This window comes from Medicago truncatula, chromosome 8 (assembly GCF_003473485.1).
Source record: "Medicago truncatula cultivar Jemalong A17 chromosome 8, MtrunA17r5.0-ANR, whole genome shotgun sequence".
Classification (NCBI taxonomy): Eukaryota; Viridiplantae; Streptophyta; class Magnoliopsida; order Fabales; family Fabaceae; genus Medicago; species Medicago truncatula.
The window spans coordinates 33,727,716-33,750,857 of record NC_053049.1 but is presented as its reverse complement, the minus strand read 5'-3'; the positions used below and the strand labels follow the sequence as shown (position 1 = coordinate 33,750,857).

General features: G+C 32.3%; 2 protein-coding genes across 3 annotated transcripts; both read left to right on the top strand.

The window, feature by feature from the left end:
- Positions 1-7,440: 7,440 nt before the first annotated feature.
- LOC11444849 (isoleucine N-monooxygenase 2) lies at positions 7,441-9,527 on the top strand. The gene is made up of 2 exons (XM_003629110.3): positions 7,441-8,444; positions 8,895-9,527. The coding sequence occupies exons 1-2, from the start codon at positions 7,482-7,484 to the stop codon at positions 9,525-9,527; spliced, it is 1,596 nt and encodes a 531-aa protein (XP_003629158.1). The 5' UTR covers positions 7,441-7,481.
- A 1,247-nt stretch (positions 9,528-10,774) lies between these two features.
- On the top strand, positions 10,775-15,259 carry LOC11444848 (isoleucine N-monooxygenase 2). Of its 2 annotated transcripts, XM_039828571.1 has the most exons (3): positions 10,775-10,960; positions 13,340-14,216; positions 14,395-15,259. In XM_039828571.1, the coding sequence occupies exons 1-3, from the start codon at positions 10,905-10,907 to the stop codon at positions 15,025-15,027; spliced, it is 1,566 nt and encodes a 521-aa protein (XP_039684505.1). In that variant the 5' UTR covers positions 10,775-10,904; the 3' UTR covers positions 15,028-15,259. The 2 variants fall into 2 exon arrangements, with proteins under 2 accessions (XP_039684505.1, XP_003629157.1); XM_003629109.4 differs by lacking the exon at positions 10,775-10,960 and having other exon boundaries at positions 12,973-14,216.
- The last annotated feature ends 7,883 nt before the right edge of the window (positions 15,260-23,142 follow it).

Genomic DNA, 23,142 nt, shown 5'->3' with positions numbered 1-23,142 from the left:
AAATACATATAAAAATTACGTAATGACGAGATGTCATCACTAACCCCGCCCCTAAAAAAAGTAAGAAACAAAACAAGAGAATGTGAGTTGGAATGAATTTTTTTTGAAGAATGATTGGGCATTTATAGGCCAAATGGAAACGTGGACTGTAACGACAATCATTGGAGGATTGAGACATGTGGTTAACAAGTCAAATTTATTTGGTACTACCTATATTAACAAGATGCATCTTCTTTTCGGTAGCCCATTCCATAAGAACTCCACAGTTAAGTGTGCTTGACTTTGAGCAATTTTGGATGGGTGACCTACCGGGAAGTTTCCCGGTAAGCGTGCGAGTGAGGACAAAACGCGTTGAAAAGACTCGTGTTGGTTTGTGGGGTCAGTCGACAATGTTGAAAGTCGTCTGGGATGTTACAAATGGTATCAGAGCAGACCTCTTCCAATACGATGTGGTTCGAGGACGAACCAAGAGGAAGCTGGTGGGCATGTAACGCCTCCGCTTGGTGGGCATGTAACGCCCGAGGCTGATGAGGGTGGAGAGTGGTCCGGCTCCTAGCATGCTTGGATGTTTGTCATTGTTTAATGATAGTTTCGTTTAAACTGAAACAACTTCTTATATGACCATCAGAGTGGCGCTTCGCTGCTTACGTTGTGAAACTCTTTTATGTGTTGAGATTTCTTTTGGAATTCTCTCTTGATTTTGTTCCACTCTTCAAAGCCTCTCGGTCTATTGCTGAATCATGTTCATGATATTTACCAAGAGTTCGTTAATGTTGGGAACATCAATAGTTGAAGGAATCATGTTGTTCGTGATTGTTGGAAAAGTCACGACGTTGTTCACATCTTGAACTACAGGTGTGAGAATCAGTTGAGAGCGATTCTCGAACGCCTGTATTTTGGATTAAACTTCTACGGCGGTGGCAGAAGTTCTGTTGCAAATGTTCTTTGCTCTAGTTCCGGCCGTAACATTGTATTTGAAGTGTTGTTGGAACCGTTACTATGGAGGAACACTTAAACAAAATCTGTTACGATGGAGGAACGCATAACTGAAAACAATTACGACAAAGTAATCGTATGATTCGATGGAAATCAATGGACGATCTCCTCTTAGTGCCAAATGTCATATCCAGTGCAGAACAAAGAAGAGTTTATGGCAGTTCTCCGGTAGAAATGGCTCCAACGCGGTAGAGAGAGAGGTTCCAGTGTGGAGTAGAGCAAGCATCTATGACAGAGAAGAATGGTGCCTGCAAGGACGTTAGCACTCCGATGCTCAATTCAGTAAGAGAAAGAGGTGGATTTTGTACTAAAAAGTGGTGAATGAATCGTACCTTGAGCGTAACGTGATGTCACACTTATATAGGCGAAGAGGTTTACAACCGTCTCCGTGATATGCGGTGTTATCTACGAAAGCTGTTTGTGAGGGCTCCAATGATGGAGATTGCTTCAAGGCGTGCTTCTGTGTAGTAAGCGGCATAGAGCTTCTGGTGCACTTCTTGTGGACTCGCGCTCTTGGATCGATGGTGGGCCTTATAGTCTTTATGTTTGCTGGGATGTTTTTGTGGGAGAAGGCCCAATCAAGAACATCTTCTAATAACGACATTTCTTGGATAATTGTTGTTCACACATGTCATAAAGCTGAAAAACATCAGTAAAAGATCAAAATGTCCCTCGGTACTTAACTGCCGCTTGTTTCCTATTCCTCGGCAGTGTAGTGCCGCCAGTTTTGAAATCCTCGGCAGTTGAGTGCCGATGCGTTGTTCCATCAGATGATAACAGTCAGCTACTCCCCTTACTCACTATTTCATCATCAACTTCCATACCACTTCCATCTAAACCCCCAAATCCAATATTTTTTTCACCCAATCTTGCTCCAAAATCATTAAAGCATTAATCCTAGGAGGCATCATCACACTTTTGACATAAAAAGCAGGTATTGTTGCTTTTAATCGGTTTATTTTTTGCTATTTTATGGGTTTTTGCTGTCAGTTTACGCAAAACACTGACATGGGAGAGAAACTGCCCCCACCAAAAAAGGAGTCAAACCAAGCAAAACCTATTATGTGTGACACTCCCGAAAAATCAAAGCAAGATTTTTTGTCGTGCGATATGAGTGATTTTTTGTCGGTGTTAATCCTTTTTTTTTCTTCAAAATTACACCAACATATTTTTTGGGATTAATATTGTAATGCCAATTTTTTGTTGCCAATATATAACAAACATTATGTAATTTATATAATATATATGAAAATATGACTATTATGTGGTGGAAATAATGCAATACTTTTTTATTCGTTATTAATTTTTACGCATTTGATATATATTTTTATTGGTTATTACGTTTCATTTAATTTTATTCCAATGTATGATATTTTTTTTTTTCATAAAGCTTTTGTGAAGTTAAACATGTATGAGGTTGCAAAAATTGAAGGTCGTGTTCGGTACTCCGCTTTTAAAAAGATAATTAAGGTTATGATAACGCCGACCGACACTCTTGATGATTTGATGGCACAATGTAACACATACTCTGAGTATTTTGGTGAAAATCAATATACACGTCACTTATTTGCTCAGATGCCTTGCATGAGTCTGAGAGCAGATAAAGATGAAGACATGTGGAAAACGGCGATTTATAAGCATTGGCTTATTCGTGACGATAGACGTAGGATTTATGTTTCAGAATATGGTTGAAGATAATATATTATATCTTTATGTTCGTTCCATCTGCACGTGCGTAGAATGTTGATAAATATCTTATGTAATGATATGTAATGTGTTGTTTAATTTCAAGCACTCTTTAATATTTTGATGAATTTCAAACATTCGTGTAAAATTTTAACGAAATGTCAGATTGATTTAATTACAGTCAATTGTAAAAGATTATGTATTGTTCTTGTTTATGACCGATTATAAATGGTGTATGAGTTGTATTGTCTCTGGAAATGCTCTGGTTGAATTACAGGTAAAAATAGGCCGAAAATGACTTGAAAACCATTATGCAGAAGCTACTGTCTGCATAATTGAATGCATCGGTAGTTAACTGTCGATGAATCCGACGGCACTTAACTACGAGGAATACGAAACTAGCGGCAATTAATTGACGAGATGTATTTTGGTCTTTTAATGATGTTTTTTAGCCTAATACTATGTGTGAACAACAATTTCCCATTTCTTAGGTGTCAAGGTTGAACGAGTCACTACAAAAAAAAAAAAAAAAAACAGATATTTCACATGGGCCAAACCCTTGGCAAATGCACAAATACCCCTGAGAACTATGTTGACTGCCTTGTGTAATGTTTCATTTTATCATATCAAAAGATCTTGGATTCACCAAAAAAAAAATATCAAAAGATCTTGTACGGAAGGCAAATGGATAAGAGTGCAGTGAATTTGTAAATCTATAGATTGGATTGGTTTTGTTTTCGTTTGTTGTTTGAGGAAGGTACAATGTGAGGGTCATTTGTGTTGTTAGATGCTTTTATTTGAAGAATCAATTCGTGTGCTCTTGTGATGATCGGATTATTATGTATTTTTAGGACTGTTATCCTTCTGATCTTGAATCGTAGAGGCTGCACTTAAGTTACTTCGATCGAAGATTTAATGAAGATGGATCCAATAATGGGTATGTTTGTTTTGGTTTAAAAAAAGATTTTGTTTTAAAAAACTATAGATATTTTTTTTTTTGTCGAGATTTTTAAGAAAAAGCTAAAATTAATTTATGCTTGTATTATAAAAACAATTTTTTTTTTAAGATTTGAAACTTTTACATTTGAATTCTTTGTTTTTATGTAACGAACAAAAAAAACTCCTTGTTTTTGAAAAAATAAAAAACTATTTTGGAAAAGCTATTGAATTTAGAAGTTGAAAGTGATTTTTTTTTTTAACAAAATAAATTTTTGAAAAATAAAAAACAAATACTATTAAAATAATAAACTTGATTTTTTTCTTAAAAAATCCTAAGCAATCGAGTCCAATATAATATATACTTGATTGGTGATTTGGTAGGTGACTCATGGAGGGTGGGATCAAGTATAACAACTTTAATTGATTTGTCGTATGTCTAATGTGTGGATGGTAATGGTTTGGTCATTTAGCCTTAAGGGTGTGAGTGTAACATATCGCGAAATGCTGATTATTGGAAAATAGAACCACAATTTATTAATTGAATAGAGATTTGTAATGATATAGACTTGCACTGGAGCACAATTGTGAGGATATAGACTTGCAATGATTGGTTGTGTTGATGTGCATGTTATGCCGAGATTATTACGAGGAATGCAGGGTTACACCCTTTTAACATACTCCAATTAAAATTAATTACATCACCTCTCTTTTTTATTCCTTTTATTTGTTACAGGCCGTTCAAGTTACGAACTTTAACAAAGAAATGGTGCAATTATTTTTTCACCGTCTTTCTACTACCGGGACAATATTGCAGAGATACCATACTGTTGCGATAGTGAGCCACCATCGTTAAATTTTCTTCCATTTCTTCCCCATTTTCTTTCTCAGTTTCAATACCCTCCTTCTCCCGTTCTAATTCAATTTCATTTTCAATTTCTAACAACAAACCCTCTTCTCAATTTGAGTAATTGCAAAATGAAAGAAAAAGATGAATCTTGGTGAATCTGATAATGGTGAGCGTTGAAACATGAATATTGAAATCATGGGTACCAAATTGAGGATGATGACATTTTTCCATGCGTCTTCAATGAAGAAAACATCGTCATAGGTCTTCTTGAAAAGGGGTGCATAAGGGAAGCAAATCATAAATGGGTCTTCTTAGGTCGATGTCGTTACTTTTCAAGGAAGATGATGTTGTTGATGTCTCGAGCACCACCATCGGTACAAAAAAAAAAATCAATGGAAGAAAACGGTGAACAAAAAAAAAATACTTGTTGTACCAGTGGCCGGTGAAAGGAATAAAAAGGAGGGGTGATGTGGCTAATTTCTATTGGAGTATGTTAGTGTGTTAGGGAGTGTGAATTTCTCTTATTTAAATTGCTTGCGACTAAAAGATAGAATGCAAATGCTAATTGGATCTGGTTTATGCAGGTTGGATAGTGTTTAAGATTATTTGTGTGTGTCTTACGATGGTTTGGACGATAGGTGGGTTTGGCAATTACATCCGTCAAACCCCTTCATTGTAAGCGGTGCATATCAATTTTCGGCAACAGGGAATAACGACAATGTACCGGTTACTACTAACTTTCTCAGGTTTAAAGAGGTTCCTCTAAAAGTTTAAGTCTTCGTCTGGCGTTTGCTTCGAAGATATTTTGACTAAAGATATTTTGTATAAGAGCGAGGTGCTTCAGGATAACGATCAAATTTGTATGGGAGGTTGTGAAATGAATGTTGATGTGGATTAATTATTTATTATATGTGCATTTTTCGACATAATTTGATCATTGGTTACAAATTGGTTAGGTTTTGTTATAGTAAAACTAGGTTCTAGCTATTACGGGTCATCTTGCTTATTTATGTTGTTTAGGCGGTTTCTCAAAGCAGATTCATTTAGCTTTGAAGATTTTCTGACTTAGTTGTGCATATATCATTTAGAAAGAAAGAAATATGCACATTTTCAGCATGATGATGATAATTTGCAATCATTATGTGAAAAAATTAAGTTTCAATTGTATTGATAGTTGAAAACGAAATATATTACTTTCGTTTTTTAATACTATTAGTGGTGTCTTAATCCCATTCCGTGTTTAACAATTGTTTTCCGTTGTTGTCCCATCATTGTTTAGTTTTGTGATGTAACATTGTAAGCTCTTGTCGTGTCTTCTTGTGACACTTGTGCTCGGAAGGACTTGTTTGGTTAACATATTTCATTTCATTTTGTTTTTTTATTAAAAATAAAGTTGTGCCATTTTTATTATTCGAATCTCTTTCTTCTTGAATTTTTAGGTGCAAAAGATTCATTTATAATCAAGGTTCTCTAAAATAAATATTTTCAATAGAATTAATCAAAGTGAGTTAAAAAAATATATGCATGTACTAACTACTAAATAAAAATAATTCCGCCAAAAAATCTAAATAAAAATAATAATTTTGGTGCTATAAAAAATTTCCACCAAAAAAAAAAAAACTAAATGAAAATAACAATTTTGATGTCTATAAAAAATGATGCCCTAGACGTTGACCCCTTCCGCCGATGCTCAGGACCAATGCTGGTAATTATGAAAATTATGGTGCTCATGTCTATTAGGTTTATGTCATGTGTTTAGCCTGAAATGTGTATTTTTCTTGGTTGTTTTAATTAAGTAGATTAGGCTCATGTCTTTGTTGTTTAGCTCTACGGGGTGTTAGTTCACTAGGAGTTTTTTTTTTTTTTCCTTTTTAAGGAAGTTCACTTGTACTTTTATCTCGAAATGGGTTAGGAGTTGTAATGCTGTACTTTTATCTCGATATGGAAGTGTGTATGATCATGAACCTTCGTAATTTTGTTTTAGTCTTGTTTTTTTTTTTTTTTAGGTTAAATGATTTTACGATCCGTCATTTGAGGGAGTTTTGATTTCAACCTTATCATTAGAAGATTCTTTGATTTTCAACTCTGATGTTATCTGATCGTACAAAATTGATGAGTTGACACGCTGACTTAGATATGACTTGATTTTGTATAAGATAAATTTATTTTAATAATGATATGATGATAAAGATCTTTCATGCAACATTATCCACCAAAAGGTCTCTTAAATCTTTCAAAGGTGGATATGACACGACTGAAACCTTCTTTAAACGTCTCTTAAATATTTCAAAGACGGACACGGCTAAAACCTTCTTTTCTACATAGTAGTTTTTCTTTTTCTTCTTTTCTTTCTTAATTTATATATTTATTCAAAACTAGTTTATCTACTTTTTTAAAAATAAGAGCTCATCTTTTTTTTTTTTTTTTTTTTTTTGTATTTAAATAACTCTAACCCAATACAATGTATATACAATCCAAACAATGAATCTTACCTCTAAATCAAAAAGTTATTTTTGTAACTTTCTATTCTACCAGTCTTATACAAAGTAGAAATCTTATCAATTTGTCCAACAATTATAAAAATTTATTTTTTCTATTTTTATAATTAACCAAATGGTGCGTATTTATTTTTTCTATTTTTATAATTATCCAAATGGTGCGTATATACATCTCTATACGATAAATCAAACTATTAAAATATGAAATAATTTATCTAATACATGTGTCAAAAAAACTAGTACACTGTGTACGATTTCAATCTTATCTTATTAATTAAGCAGTCAAAATGATTTTCCAAATTAAATTCAATAATTTTATTTTATTACAAGATTAGTTCTTTCCCAAATTTATTTATTTGACTTATCTTACATCTTAACAAAATTGTCTTAAAAATAACATCACAAATTCAAAGCACATTAGAAATCTAGTGTATATATAAAGCGAAGAATGCACTAAATTATCTCAACATTTACCCATTCCCCCATCAGCTTGAACAAAATAATTACAAAGTCTCATGGACTATTTTGTTGTTTCCGACCAATTGTCAACAACATTATGGTATCTCATACTCATGTTACTTGTCTATAAACTCCTCGTCAAACACCAACGTAGTAACCAAAAATCTGAGGAACCAAAACCAAAACTCCCTCCTGGTCCAACACCTTGGCCTATAGTAGGCAACCTCCCTGAAATGCTTGCAAATAGGCCAACATTTAGATGGATACAAAAAATGATGAATGATCTCAACACAGATATTGCTTGCATCCGTTTAGGTAACGTTCATGTGATTACAATTAGCGATCCTGAAATTGCACGTGAATTGTGTATAAAACAAGATGCAATTTTTGCATCAAGACCAAGTAGTTGGTCAAATGAGTATGTTACTAATGGTTATCTAACCACAGCACTCACTCCCTTTGGAGAACAATGGAAGAAAGTGAAGAAAGTAATTAGCAATGAGCTAGTTTCCCCTCTTAGACATAAATGGCTTCATGATAAGAGAGTGGAAGAAGCCGATAACATTGTACGTTATGTTTATAACAAATGCACCAAAATTGGTGGTGATGGAATTGTGAATGTGAGTGTTGCTGCACAATATTATTCAGGGAATGTTATTAGGAGGTTGCTTTTGAATAAAAGGTACTTTGGAAATGGTAGTGAAGATTATGGACCTGGCTTAGAGGAAATAGAATATGTGGAAGCAATTTTTACTGTTTTGCAATACCTCTTTGCTTTTTCTGTTTCTGATTTCATGCCATGTTTGAGGGGTCTTGACTTGGATGGTCATGAAAGGATCATTAAGAAGGCTTGCAAGATCATGAAGAAATATCATGACCCTATCATTGAGGATAGAATTCAACAATGGAAAAATGGGAAGAAAATAGAAAAAGAAGATTTGCTTGATGTTCTCATCTCACTCAAAGATGGTGCAAACAATGCCATTTTGACTGAGCAGGAAATCAAGTCTAATATTTTGGTATATATATCTTAAACTCTTCTTTTCATCTCCTTTTAGCTAGCTGCTCATTTATTTTCTAAAATGTGGTAGAAAAAAAAATTTAAAACTGTTTCAAAAGAAGAAGAAAAATATTGAATTGGGTAACTTTTACAATGTGAGAATCTGTCGAAAAATAAATGTAAATCTGTTTCAAATGATATATTTTTTTAATTGGCTAACTTTTACAAAAAAATTATTTTTTTCTTAATATTTTTTTTTAAAAAAAATGATGGTAATTATGGTAAACAAAAAAAACACTCCCTTTTAAAAAAGTCTCCAAAATTTAATATCTAAACTATTAAATATCAATATAACTCTTTATACTATGCAACAAACAACCCCTTATTTCTAATGGACTATATAAATTATTAAAAATTTAATATTGTATTATTATCTTAAAAATGATATTAAAGAGAATAAATTTCACAGGAATTGACACTTGCAGCCGTTGATAATCCATCGAATGCAGTTGAATGGGGACTTGCTGAATTGATAAATCAACCCAAGCTACTTAAAAAAGCGACTGAAGAATTAGATAGTGTAGTTGGAAAAGGAAGGTTAGTGCAAGAATACGATTTTCCCAAACTAAACTATGTGAAGGCATGTGCAAAAGAAGCTTTTCGTCGTCACCCAATTTGCGATTTCAACCTTCCCCGCGTTGCAATGAAAGACACAATTCTTGCTAATTACTTTATCCCAAAAGGTAGCCATGTTTATTTAAGGAGACAAGGACTAGGCACAAACCCTAGAATTTGGGAAGAACCGCTTAAGTTCAATCCAGAACGACATCTTAAGATCGATGGATCTAATTTGAGTTTGGCAGATCCCAGTTTGAACGTGATTACATTTGGTACCGGAAGGCGTGGATGTTCAGGGGTCATGCTTGGAACTTCAATGACTATTATGTTATTTGCAAGGTTGATCCATGGTTTCACGTGGAGTTTGCCACCAAATCAGTCTAATATTGACCTCTCTGAATCTCATGGAGGAACCACAAAAGCTAAGCCACTTGTGGCAGTGGCAAAACCAAGATTGGAACCAAAGATTTATGGTTTATATTAAGTTAGTGCTTGTTAGGTATTATGGTGCCAAATTCACCATGATACCAAACAATCACACAATGACCTCGCAAGGTCATGTTTAAAATAATACACTAAGTTTTGACATGTGTCTAGGATATATTGTTTAGAAGTTAAGTAGTTCTCTTTCAATAATATTCAATGATGCTAAAACAGTTGTCTACCGCTTATAAATAATGCAATAATATTGGTTTTCATTCATTTGATTTGATATTTCTAGAATAATATGTTTGCTGGGAAATTATATATTGGATGATATTAAAATAATAATTACAGCTTCTATTTTTGATAATGAAAAACAAGTGTTTTGTGTGTACCTTTTGGTCAAAGTTTTTTTCACAGAAAGAAACTTATTACATTTCATCTATAGTATAAAGAAGATAGTCTCTTTTAGGCTGTTTTGCAGTTTTTTGCGGGTATCATACGATAGTCAAAAGAGGCTTTTAATATCAATCACGACACATTTGTTTGGCTTTACTTTATCTCGAATTTCATATCCAAATTTTCCTATAATATGGTTATGATTTCATAATCCGAATAAATGGTAATTTCGAGAAGAAGAAAAAAAAAGACATGCGAGAAACTCATAAGATAAAAAATAGAATAAAGATTGGTAGATACTCTTAATGTGTATACCTTTTTGTACCACTCTCGAAAATTTCAATTAATCAAATATATGGTCTATGTGGCCACATGTTTTCAGTTGCGTGACCCCTATTTAGAAGCTGAAAAATATGGTCATGCAGCTAAAATGCACGTGAACGCTATTTTTTCACTAAGTTAACCAAATAAATTCTTAAAAAATGGTGATCACGCAACTAACAAGATGTGGTCACATATATTATTTATTTGGTTAACTATTTTTTTTTTAGAATGGTACAAAAGAGAGTACACACGATAAGGATTGCTCTAAAAAATATTATAGTAGCCCATCGAACATGTTATGATTGGCTTGGTCAATGGATCAAGATATTGTGGTTTGGAGTGGTTGAATATATATGGTCGATATCAGTTTCAAAATTTGCCTGTTGTCGGTGGCTGGAACCAACCGTAGCTTAGAGTGCATAACAAAGATAGAAGGCGGTTATATTAAGATTTGAGAAAGAGAAGAATAAATGTCCATGTGGCAAACTCAAACAAGTGTAGGCATTGTATTTTTGTGAGCAACGACCGCCAAAGCTTTCTATATATATACACCTCTAAATGATGCTAACATGCTTTTCAGGCACAAAACATTGACTCAAAATCAACACTGCTGTTATTTCCCTTAAATAGAATGCAAAACCACCGTTACACTCTCAAGGATTTCATCCCCCTTCTTTTCATAGCTTTGTTACATAGTGTCGATTTAAAGGACTAGATGGAAGAGACGAAGGCAAAAAAGATTTACAAACTCCTTTGTATACAGATACGGAGGTAATATTACAGTATGTTTTAATTTTTGGTTTTATTCGAAGACACATTTTATGAAGGTGTTTTTTAACAAATTATTCTATGAGTATTTGTTAAAAGACAACAACTAATTTTTATAAAGATGTCTTTTAGCAAAATTATAACTAAAAAGTGGAAATCACATCTTGAGATATGAGTTGCTAAAAGACACCTTCATGATGGCTTCTAACAAAACCCTTTAATTTTATATATATTGATTATTTTAATTAAAATTTAAAAATACATAAAAAATGAATTATCTGGATTAATAGTATAGGTCTCGTGAAAATTATCATATTCCAAATAACTTTGCTTTATAATAGGTAAACAGATTTAATATACTCCTTCAAAAAATGATTTAATGTGCTAGCATGGCATTCTTTCAGAAAGGAAGTCTCATATGACATAATATTAATACATTTTATATTTATTCATGACCATTTTTTAATATAGAAAAAAACATTATTGAAGAACCAAAGACTCAAAACTTTTTTATATCCATTTTTTAGCAAGAGAATGCATACAAAAGGATAAAACTTCTTCAATCCAATTCCTTTTCTTATTTGGGTTGCATATTTGATACGATGACAATTACATTACTCATCACTAAAAGGTGGATAAAGTGACTTATGTTGAGTTGACATCAATCAAAATCACATTGTTATATAAATATTGAAAGATAAATAAGTAATTTTGATTGATGTCGATTCAGCATGAGTATCTCTACCCATTTTTTTTCTTTTGAAATAACTCTACCCACATGTTGGTGATAGTGTAAATAAGAATTTACCATTTTAAGATATAATGGCCGATTTGATTAATAATATGTTGGTGATTGTACAATAAGCCCTTTAAGTTGGTCAAAATTTCAGAAAAATGTCTCATTGAATGTTACAATCCGATCACTTAAGAATTTGAATTCTGCTATTTATCCAACAGTTACTGCTTGCTCTCAGCTGAGCTTCCCAAAATATCCCTACGTGAGTTAACTCACGTAAGTGTTATTTCCAGTGTGAGTTAAGTCACACAAGTGCTAATTTTCAGCATGAGTTAACTCATGCAAGTCTTAATTCCAGCGTGAGTTAAGTTGCGCAGTGCATGTTAAGATGCACAGATTTTAACATTTGCGTTACTTAACTAACGTATTGGTATTTTTGGTATTTCAGTTGGACTCGAGCAAAATGTGTTGAGAGAAGAGTAGAACTCTAAGAATTTTGAATGCTTTCTAAAACAATGACCCAAAACCCGTTTAATATGACAAATATATATCCCCTCCGGTCACTATTATAAGCAAAAATCAACTTTTCAAATTTATTCAATAAGTGATGTATTTAGTCTGTATTATTGATCAACTACATCATTTATTGATTGAACCTGAAAAATTAATTTTTACTTATAATATGATTGAAGAAGTTGAAGTGAAAATAGGCCTTAAGGCTTCAAGTTTAAACAAAATCTTATCTTATTTTTTATTAATTTAGGTCTTAACTAATACAATCTATACATATCCAAACAATTGCTCTTACCTGACACAAAAGATTCTTGTCATCATAACTTTATATTTCTAATCAGTCTTACACAAAATTGATGCATACAAATCTTATAAATCAATCCAACAATTAAAAAAAGTTTATTTTTCTCTTTATATAATTGACCAAATAATGTATATACAGCTAAATAATGGACACCACTTGTGTATGAATCAAACTACAACAGCAGGAACCTATTCTCTTATCTAATACATGTGTTAAAAAACCTAATACTCCCTAAACCTCTAAATTATAGTCGTTTAAGGTTTGTGTACGATTATTAAGAAAATGATTGATTGTGTTGATTTTAATGGTAAAATTAATATCATATACTAAAATACTCTTATTAATTATAGTTAGTGGAGTAGTTAAGTTGGATAAAATTCAATAAATAAGGGTATAGTAATAAAAAAATAATAAATATTGCATTAGTATTCTAAAAAGAAAAAAATGCTAAAAAGACTATTATTGTGAGACGGAGGATGTACAATGTATTTGGTTTAAATTTACAAATCTCATCTTATTAACGAGTTGGTCAAAAAGATTTTCCAAATTAAATTTAATATAAAAATTTTATTTAATATAAGATAAGATTAGTTCTTTCACAACTGAATTTCAACAAAATTTCCTGAAAAAAAAAATAACATACCAAATTTAACATACCAAATTTAAAGCACATCCTAAATGCAAAGAATGCATTAAATTAAATCATCATTTACCCATCCCCCCCTGCAGAGAGAACAAACAAATTACTAAGTCTCATGGAATATTTTATTGTTATTGACCAATTGTCAACATCATTATGGTGTCTCATACTTATGTTACTTGTCTATAGCATCAAACACAAACGTAGCACCCAAAAATCTGAGGAACCAAAGCTCCCTCCTGGTCCAACACCTTGGCCTATAGTAGGCAACCTCCCTGAAATGCTTGCAAATAGGCCAACATTTAGATGGATACAAAAAATGATGAATGATCTCAACACAGATATTGCTTGCATCCGTTTAGGTAACGTTCATGTGATTACAATTAGTGATCCTGAAATTGCGCGTGAATTATGTATAAAACAAGATGCAATTTTTGCATCAAGACCAAGTAGTTGGTCAAATGAGTATGTTACTAATGGTTATCTAACCACAGCACTCACTCCCTTTGGAGAACAATGGAAGAAAGTGAAGAAAGTAATTAGCAATGAGCTAGTTTCCCCTCTTAGACATAAATGGCTTCATGATAAGAGAGTGGAAGAAGCCGATAACATTGTACGTTATGTTTATAACAAATGCACCAAAATTGGTGGTGATGGAATTGTGAATGTGAGTGTTGCTGCACAATATTATTCAGGGAATGTTATTAGGAGGTTGCTTTTGAATAAAAGGTACTTTGGAAATGGTAGTGAAGATTATGGACCTGGCTTAGAGGAAATAGAATATGTGGAAGCAATTTTTACTGTTTTGCAATACCTCTTTGCTTTTTCTGTTTCTGATTTCATGCCATGTTTGAGGGGTCTTGACTTGGATGGTCATGAAAGGATAATTAAGAAGGCCTGTAAGATCATGAAGAAATATCATGACCCTATAATTGAGGATAGAATTCAACAATGGAAGAATGGGAAGAAGATAGAAAAAGAAGATTTGCTTGATGTTCTCATCTCACTCAAAGATGGTGAAAACAATGCCATTTTGACTGAGCACGAAATCAAGTCTAATATTTTGGTATATATATATAACTTAAACTCTTCTTTTCATCTCCTTTTAGCTAGCTGCTCATTTATTATTTATTTTTTAATATGCAACAAACAATCCCTTATATCTAATGGACTAAATAAATCATTAAAAGTTTAATATTGTATTATTGTCTTGAAAATGATATTAATGGGAATAAATTTCACAGGAATTGATACTTGCAGCCGTTGATAATCCATCGAATGTAGTTGAATGGGGACTTGCTGAATTGATAAATCAACCCGAGCTACTTAAAAAAGCAACTGAAGAATTAGATAGTGTAGTTGGAAAAGGAAGGCTTGTGCAAGAATACGATTTTCCCAAACTAAACTATGTGAAGGCATGTGCAAAAGAAGCTTTTCGTCGTCACCCAATTTGTGATTTCAACCTTCCCCACGTTGCAATGAAAGACACAACTCTTGCTAATTACTTTATCCCAAAAGGTAGCCATGTTTATTTAAGGAGACAAGGACTAGGCACAAACCCTAGAATTTGGGAAGAACCACTTAAGTTCAATCCAGAACGACATCTTAAGATCGATGGGTCTAATTTGAATTTGGCAGATCCCAGTTTGGACTTGATTACATTTGGTACCGGAAGGCGTGGATGTTCCGGGGTCATGCTTGGAACTTCAATGACCATTATGTTATTTGCAAGGTTGATCCATGGTTTCACATGGAGTTTGCCACCAAACCAGCCTAGTATTGACCTCTCTGAATCTCATGCAGGAACCACAAAAGCTAAGCCACTTGTGGCAGTGGCAGAGCCAAGATTAGAACCAAAGGTTTATGGTTTATATTAAGTTAGTGCATGTTTGGTATCATGACGGCATCGTGATATTGACAAGTTCACCGCAATACCAAACAATCACACAATGACCTCGCAAGGTCATGTTTAAAAGAGTAAACTAAGGTTGCACATTTGTCTAGGATACAATGTTTAGAAGTTAAGTAGTTCTCTTTCAATAATACAATCTTGGATAATGTTAAAAAAAAATGTTTACTGCTTATAGATAATACAATAATATTGGTTTACATTCAATTCATTTGATTTGATTTATTTAATATGTTTGATGGGAAATTATTTATCAGATGATATTAAAATACTAAGGTTTAAACACATTTTTGACACCTTAACTTTTAAAAAGTTGCGATTTTGACATGATAACAAAAAAAAAAAACAATTTTGGCCCCTTTCGTCCTAAAATTGCTAAGAAGACGCCGCATGTCCCAAAAAAGGGGATCATAATCACAACTTTTTATAAAGATAAAGGGTCTAAAGAGCATATTCCCTTATGTTATGGGGCAAAAGAGCATATTTCCCTAAACACGGGGAGTCACTTTTGCCTTTTTTTTAAAATGGGGCCAAAATCGCTACTTTTAAAGTTAGGGGTGAATAGTGCGTTTAAACCAAATAAGAATTACAAGTTCTATTTTTAATAATGAAAAACAAGTGTTTTATGTGTACCTTTTGTTCAAAGTTCTTTTTTTGACAAAAAAAAAATTATTACATTTAATCTATATTATATATAAAGAAAATAGCTTATGTTTAGCTCTTTTAGGTTGGTTTTTTCTTCTTCCAAAGTTTTTCTCAACTTTCAATACAAGTAGCATATATAAGAAATAAATTAAAGTAAATTCAAATATTAAAACAAAATGTAATAAATTGTATAAATTCAACTTTTTTATCATTTAAAAGATAATAGATTAGAGTTAATTCAAATATTAAAAATAGTGTAACAAACACAATTATTTTTTTGTTACCACAAAAAATATATCGTGTAACAAACAAGATATGAAATATGTCATTGACTCATTGATATGACAAACTAATAGATATGAGTATATGTCTAACTATACCTATATTGAGTGGGATGACATTGATATCTATACCGTATATAAAGAAAATAAGGGGTTTCAGAAGGATTTTGGGCTGGTTTTTTTTATTACAATTATACCCTTAAACAAAAAAATTCTATAATAATGTTGTATTGTTGTTGTTATCAAAAAGATAAGAATTATTGTTATGTTTGTTATATTATTGTTGTTATTGAAAAAGATAAATACGGTTTGTTGAGATTGTTACAGTTGAAAATCACAAATATTCATACATATAATTTTAATCTACATCAAAAATATTATATAAAATATCGTTTGTAATTTACGCACAAAATTTCTATAAAATATTGTTAATAATCTACATGTGTTAGCGCAATAAAAAGAGAAAAAAGACGGGCACATGAGTTGTCTTTTTCGTTAGTGACAAAATAATAGATTTTAATTGAGTGTGCATGTAACACTATTTTACGGTATTAATCCATATCCTTTTTAAGTATTAAACAAAGAGAAAGAACGAATCTTCCTGCCTCATGACCATCAAGTTATACGACCAAGGATTCTTTCTCGCATCTTGATTTCGTTTAAAACCTATTTAAATATGGAAAACCATTCTTGTTGATTGAGTTATTGCAAGACATTGCTTCCCCTTATTTCCTTGCAAACTCGTGTGACATCATTGGTTGCACTGCTCCTTTCTGTTATATGAGTAAATCCTTTGACCAAATTAACCTCCCTTTAATGACCAAGTATTTCTGTCTTATAATATAACCACTATTTTTTGAATTCTCATAAATTCTCATTGAGTGGGATAACGTTTTAGTCCCCTGCTCCCCTCTTTTACATCACCATTTTCGTTCTTAGGTTGCTCCCAACCTTTCAATATCTACACGTCCAAAACACTCAAATTTCCTCCAAGTTCACATTTGTCTTAAAAAACAAAAACAAACAAACAAACTCACGCCACTTTCTCATCATCACCTACATTCTTGTTCATTCAACCACTCACTCCATCTTTATGCAAAGTCTTAGGGTAAAGTCACGTTTTTTTTCCTCTCATCCATTCTTTTGTTCATATTCTATTGTTGAGTCATTTCTCCTTTTGAAGATTTTGTCTATTCTCAAAGTACTATTAGCAACACCTCCACTTTTTTTTTTTTTTGAAGGAAGCAACACCTCCACTTGTACTTCTAATTTCGTCTAGCACCTCAAAGACTTGTTCGTATGTTCCGTTCAGTAACAATCCTACGGGCGTCTTTTCTAGAAGGAAAATCATCTAAAGGTAAGAACGGTATTCCGTACAGTCATGTATTCATAAAATCATAAGCTAAGTTGGTAGTAGAGTTCTTGTCTTAATAAAAGGAGAAAACTTTAATATAAATAACAAGATAGAAGATAATTCTTATTGCATTTCATCTGTTGTGGAAAAAGAGGGTGACACTAATTCCAAAAAAAAAAATCATGGCATCATGTCTTATCATCTTCGTTCAAATGTTATTATTTATCTTTTTGTTAATGAGCCACAAATGGAGGGGGTGGCGGGTATCCGTGAAGAAAAATGATATTTGAACATCCATTTTTTAACAATTTTTGTGATAATTCTCTCTCTCATACTTTCATTGTACTTTTATTCTCTCTTTTTCTTTTTCTCTCTCTATTGTTATTGTCCAATAAAAAGAGAGGAAAAAAGTTGTTGGAAATTGGTTGTCAAAGTATCATTCCTCATCCGTGAAACAGTTTTCAATCATTTTGCTTCTCACTTTCAATCAAGTACCTCGAATCGTCCAACGATTGAAAGTCTCTTTTAATTCCTTGATTTTTTTTTTTTTTTGCAGAGTGGAGAGTTAGTTAAACCTTTCAGCCTTGGGGAGATAAAATAGGCGGTGTTGGATTGTGATAGTTTTAAGAGTTCAGACCCATATGGTATTAATTTTGGTTTCATCAAGGATTTTTGGGTTGATTTTAAAGATGATTTTATGCGGTTCATGTCGGAATTCTATCGTAACGGGAAACTGTCGAGAGGTATTAACAACACTTTATAGCCCTTATTCCTAAGGTTGAGAGTCCGCAACAAATTTCTGATTTTAGGCCAATTTCCAGGGTAGGAAGCATGTACAAAGTTCTATCTAAGGTCTTATCTAACATATTAAGAAAAATAATAGGAAGTGTAATTTCAGACTGTGAATCAGCTTTCATTCAAGGAGGACAAATCCTAGACGAAATTCTTGTAGCAAATGATACAGTGGATGATGCCCGCAAGTTAAAAAAGGAGTTGTTGTTATTCAAAGTTGACTTTGAGAAAACTTTTGATTCGGTTTATTGGAAGTATTTCAAAACGGTGATGGTAAAATTGAATTTTCCTATCCTTTCGCGAAAGTGGATTATCGAATGTGTTAGTACAACTTCAGCTTCAGTTCTGGTTAACGGGTGTCCAACCAATGAGTTCAAATTTGAAAGAAGACTTAGGCAGGGAGACCTTTTATCACCATTTCTCTTTTTAGTAGCATTTGAAGAAATTAATGTTTTGTTGAAAGCATCTATGGAGGCTAGGTTCTTTACAAGATACTCAGTAGGTCATTGAGACAACATCTCAGTCTATAATTTACAATTTTTCGATAACATTTTATTGTTGGATTTCAAGAGTTGGGCAAATCTTTGATCCCTGAAAATTGTTCTTATCCTTTTTCTAGGCGATTTCAAGCCTAAAGGTTAATTTAAAGGGAAATGTTAACGAGTGCTCCCGGGGCACTCTTTAAGAGCCTAAAATAGTAACTTTTTATGAAAACTTGTGTATTTAATACATTGGAAATTGAATTGTTTGACTTTTTTAAAGAATAACTTCCTAATTTAGCATGCTTAAAGAGTGCCACAGGGGCACTCGTTAACAAGACCCTAATTTAAATAAGACTTTGTTGGTTGGTGTTAATGTGGCTATCTCTTGGTTAGTTGAGGTTGTTTTTATTTTGAGTTGCAAAACTGGTCATATTCCTTTCCTTTATTTGGGGCTTCCTATTAATGTTTAGTCCCATATGCTGAATTTATGGCAACCACTCCTTGACCATATCAAATCTAGATTGTCGAGTATAAACCTTTCTTTGAATGACCGACTAGTTCTTCTGAAGTTTGTCTTGTCATCTCTTTCGGTCCACTTTCTTTCCTTCTTCAAAGTTTCCACGTGTATCATTTCCTCTTTCAAATATATTTTTAATTGTTTTTTCTATGGGGGGTGTGGATGTTAGGGAAATTTCATGGATAAAATGGAATTTTGATTGCTCTAACAAGGAGAAAGGAGGACTGGAGGTTAGGCGGTTAAGAGTATTTAAAATGGCTTTGTTAGGTAAATGGTGTTGGAGGTTGAAGGAGGAGTATGGTAGTTTGTGGGTCAGAGTGTTGTCAACTAGGTTATGGGAGGTTGGGCACTTGTTTCACGTAGAGGGGGAAAGGGGTTCAGTGTGGTGGAGTAATTTAGTCAATATTAGCAATGGTGTTACTACGAGTATGAAAAAAATGGATATATGATAATTTTGTGTGTGAAGTTGGTGACAAAATGACATTCTTATTTTGGTGGGATCTTTGGTTAGATGAGGGAGATTCTAAAGAAATGAATGCAAAAATCTTCAACAATAAACGTGATTCTATCCACCACTTGCTTGACAAAATTAAGGTGCGCAATCCTATGGTTTGTTGAAAGTGATACACAATAACTTTACTTCTTTTTAGGGACAATAACTTTACTTTTAACCACCACATGTGGTGGATAAATCTCCTTTTATGCTTGTGATTGTTTTCTTTGCTTTCGTAATGATTATTCTTGATTTCTTTTTTGCACATTTCAAGATTAAATTTTTCACAAAAAATTTCATTTTCTAAAAGTGCATAAGCATCTTTTTTTGCATATGAATAAAATTATGTTTTTGTGTAAAACTTTTTATTTTTAACCGAGTAGATTCTTACTTATGTATTTGTAGTTTGAGGGTAAAAATTAAAATTTCGTAAATGTGCATAATTTTATCTAATTGTAGTCACAAATCACATTTTTATTTAGTTCCTAGTTGAATTTTACATGTAATATTCATTTGAGATAAAAATTAGAATTTTGCAGCAGTTTGGGGACATATTCGGTCCTGGTTGGGAATAGCTTCAGCCGAACCTTTTTGAGTGACAGAGCATTTTTATCAGTTTGTTTACTCAGCAGGTGGGTTGCGTACTCGTCGTTCCTTTCTGCAACTTGTTTGGTTATGTTGTGTGTGGATTGTGTGGAATGAAAGAAACAGTTGAGTCTTCAAAAATACAGAGAGTGCCATTCATCAATTGGTAGAGAAAGTCAAATCATGTTCCTTCTAGTGGATGAAGTCGTTTACTTTTTCTATCCGGCCAAATTTTCATATGTGGTGGTGGAGCCCTTTTGTTTGTTTGGGTATTGGCTAACCTGTGATTTATCTTTTTATATGGCCTTGTGACTGTGTACTTTGGAGCTTTCTCTAGCACACCTTGTGCTTGAGAATTCTCTTAGTTTCTAATATATTCCATTTTTGTTTGTTAAAAAAATATATTTATTTGAGATAATTTTACCCAAATATTTTTTCAATTCATTGTGTTGATTCTTAATGCAGTTATTGGAACCTTAATTGACAAAAAAAAATTAATCAATAATATGTTGACTTATATTCATAAATACGTGTATTCAACTCTTGTTGTTGATGTGAAAAATTTGTTGATGGGATAATCTTTGCCTTATATTCAGGCTCCTCTATACTCTAGTTACCTAATTTATGATCAAGTTTTTCTATCATATGCAAATTTGCACATGTTAAGTAGTTTAAATGCTTAATTGATCATTTGGTCCATAACTTATTACTTGTTTTCATTTTCAGTCCCGTAACTCATAAAATTTCCTTACTAGTCCTTTAAATTTACCTCCGTCATTTAATTTAGTCCGAGTCTGTTAACTTTAACCACAAATGTCTAAGATGAACCAACTTTGTGGGTGGTCCATCGCAGGCCTTATTAAAGTTATAACTTTAACCGTTTGATCTTTTATTTTAAAAGATAGAAGTTAGACACTACAAGTTTATTATATCTTACTTTGCATCATAAACAACTAATATTTTCTTACATTTCTTCATCTTCTTCCTTCTTCTTCTTCATCTTCGTCTAATCATCGTACACATTCATCCATCTTCATCTTTAAACCCAGAAAATAAAAAAATCAAACGCTCAAATTCATTTGTTAATAAAATCAATATCCATTTGTTCTTGAGTTATGAGAGAATAAGAGATTATAACTCATTAAAACCCAAACAATCAAAGAGAAGAGTTTGGATTTACGACAGTTGCAAAATGCATACAATCGCGTCATTTTAACCATTCGATTCATCCAAAGATCATAAAAAAGCCACGCCTCCCTTTCTTAAATTGAAACAACATTTCCTGATTGTGCCATTTTCATCGTCCACCCACATCCACAAAAGCAACTCAATCGATGTTCGTGTATTTTATGATGTCGTAACAACACAAGTTCCAACAAGTTATTTATTTGATTTCAAGTTAAAATGAAGCAAATTGATCATTATAACTAAATTTGGGTTTATAAAAAAATTGGGAAGAATTCGAATTTGTGTGACCTTATGAATTCGATTTTGATGGTTGAAGGAGAGGAAGGAAGAAAGAAGAAAAAATAAGAACCATATTTCTAGGTTAAAAAAAAAGTTTGTTTTATAGTTGCCACGTGGGATTGGCCACGTGTGCACTCACTAATCGGAGAAGTAAGATTTGACAGAAATGACTTTTTTGACTAACATGTATATTTAAGGGAACAATTTGAAAACATGAAATAAGCTAGTAGACCAAATAATCGATTAAGTTTCAAATAGTTCTTTTAAAAAAATAGTTTTTTTGGAACTTGTATATTTTAATAAAGAAATACTATTTTTCAACAAAAATTTGATACTTTTAGTTGCTTTAACATGTGCAATATTAAAAATGTTAGACAAACTTTTTTATGATTAATTGATAATTTTTGTTTGACAAAATTATAATTAATCGATATTGATGATAAAAAAAAATATAAACTTTTCCTACAAGTTAAAAAAAAATCTTTTAAAAGACATGCACCGTCATCGAAAATTATGTTTACATTAAAATTCAACGAGATATCATAAGGGTCATGCTAACCGATGCCTCCAGATCACTGATTAAAGAAACCAAAAAATGTAATTATTACTATAAAATAAAGCATTTTTGACCATTTTAATATTAATTACACAATTTTCAATGCAATAACTACAATTCCCTTTTTTAGCATCCTTAACCAGTACCACAGAGGCACCGGTTAACATTTTTCATATCATAATAACTTTTGATGGATCATACTGCTCTAAACTCAGTAAATATATCAACTGTTAATTATCTATGCTATATACATAGAAAGATATACATAGAAAGTAAGAGTGTTTTATACTACTTTTCTCCTTTCAATTATATCTTTAAGCAAATTTGATCAGATATTTTGTTGATGTCATTAAAAAAGATAAGAAATTATATTATATTTGTTATATTGTTAATATCATTGAAAAATATAAGTTTAGTTTATTGCAATATAAAAGTGCAAAATATATATTATCTATGCCTATAATTTTAATCAATTTTAAATTAGTTTTAATCAAAATATATTTCATAAAAACTATTGTTCGTAATTTATGTGCATTAATGTAATAAAAAGAGCGGACAGAGAGGCACGAAGTTTCAGTTTAAATGCTAGTTGAAAATAAATAGTCAGCAAGTCCTAGATTAATTGGCAAAATGTCGAAATTGTTAGGTCGGACGCCATGATCGGGGTTCGAACCCCGGTACATCCTCAGCTGGTAGCGACATTGCATAATTTATGCAGGGGCCGGGATTCAAACCCCGAATACCTCACTTCTCCACGTTTAATTATGTGAGCTCTAGCCAATAGACTACTAAAAAAAAGAGTGGGATGACATTGATATGACAAATAATATATTTTGATCGAGTGTCCGTGTAACATTATTTTACACCGTCAATGCATATCCTTTTAACATAAATAAATTGAGACAAATAAT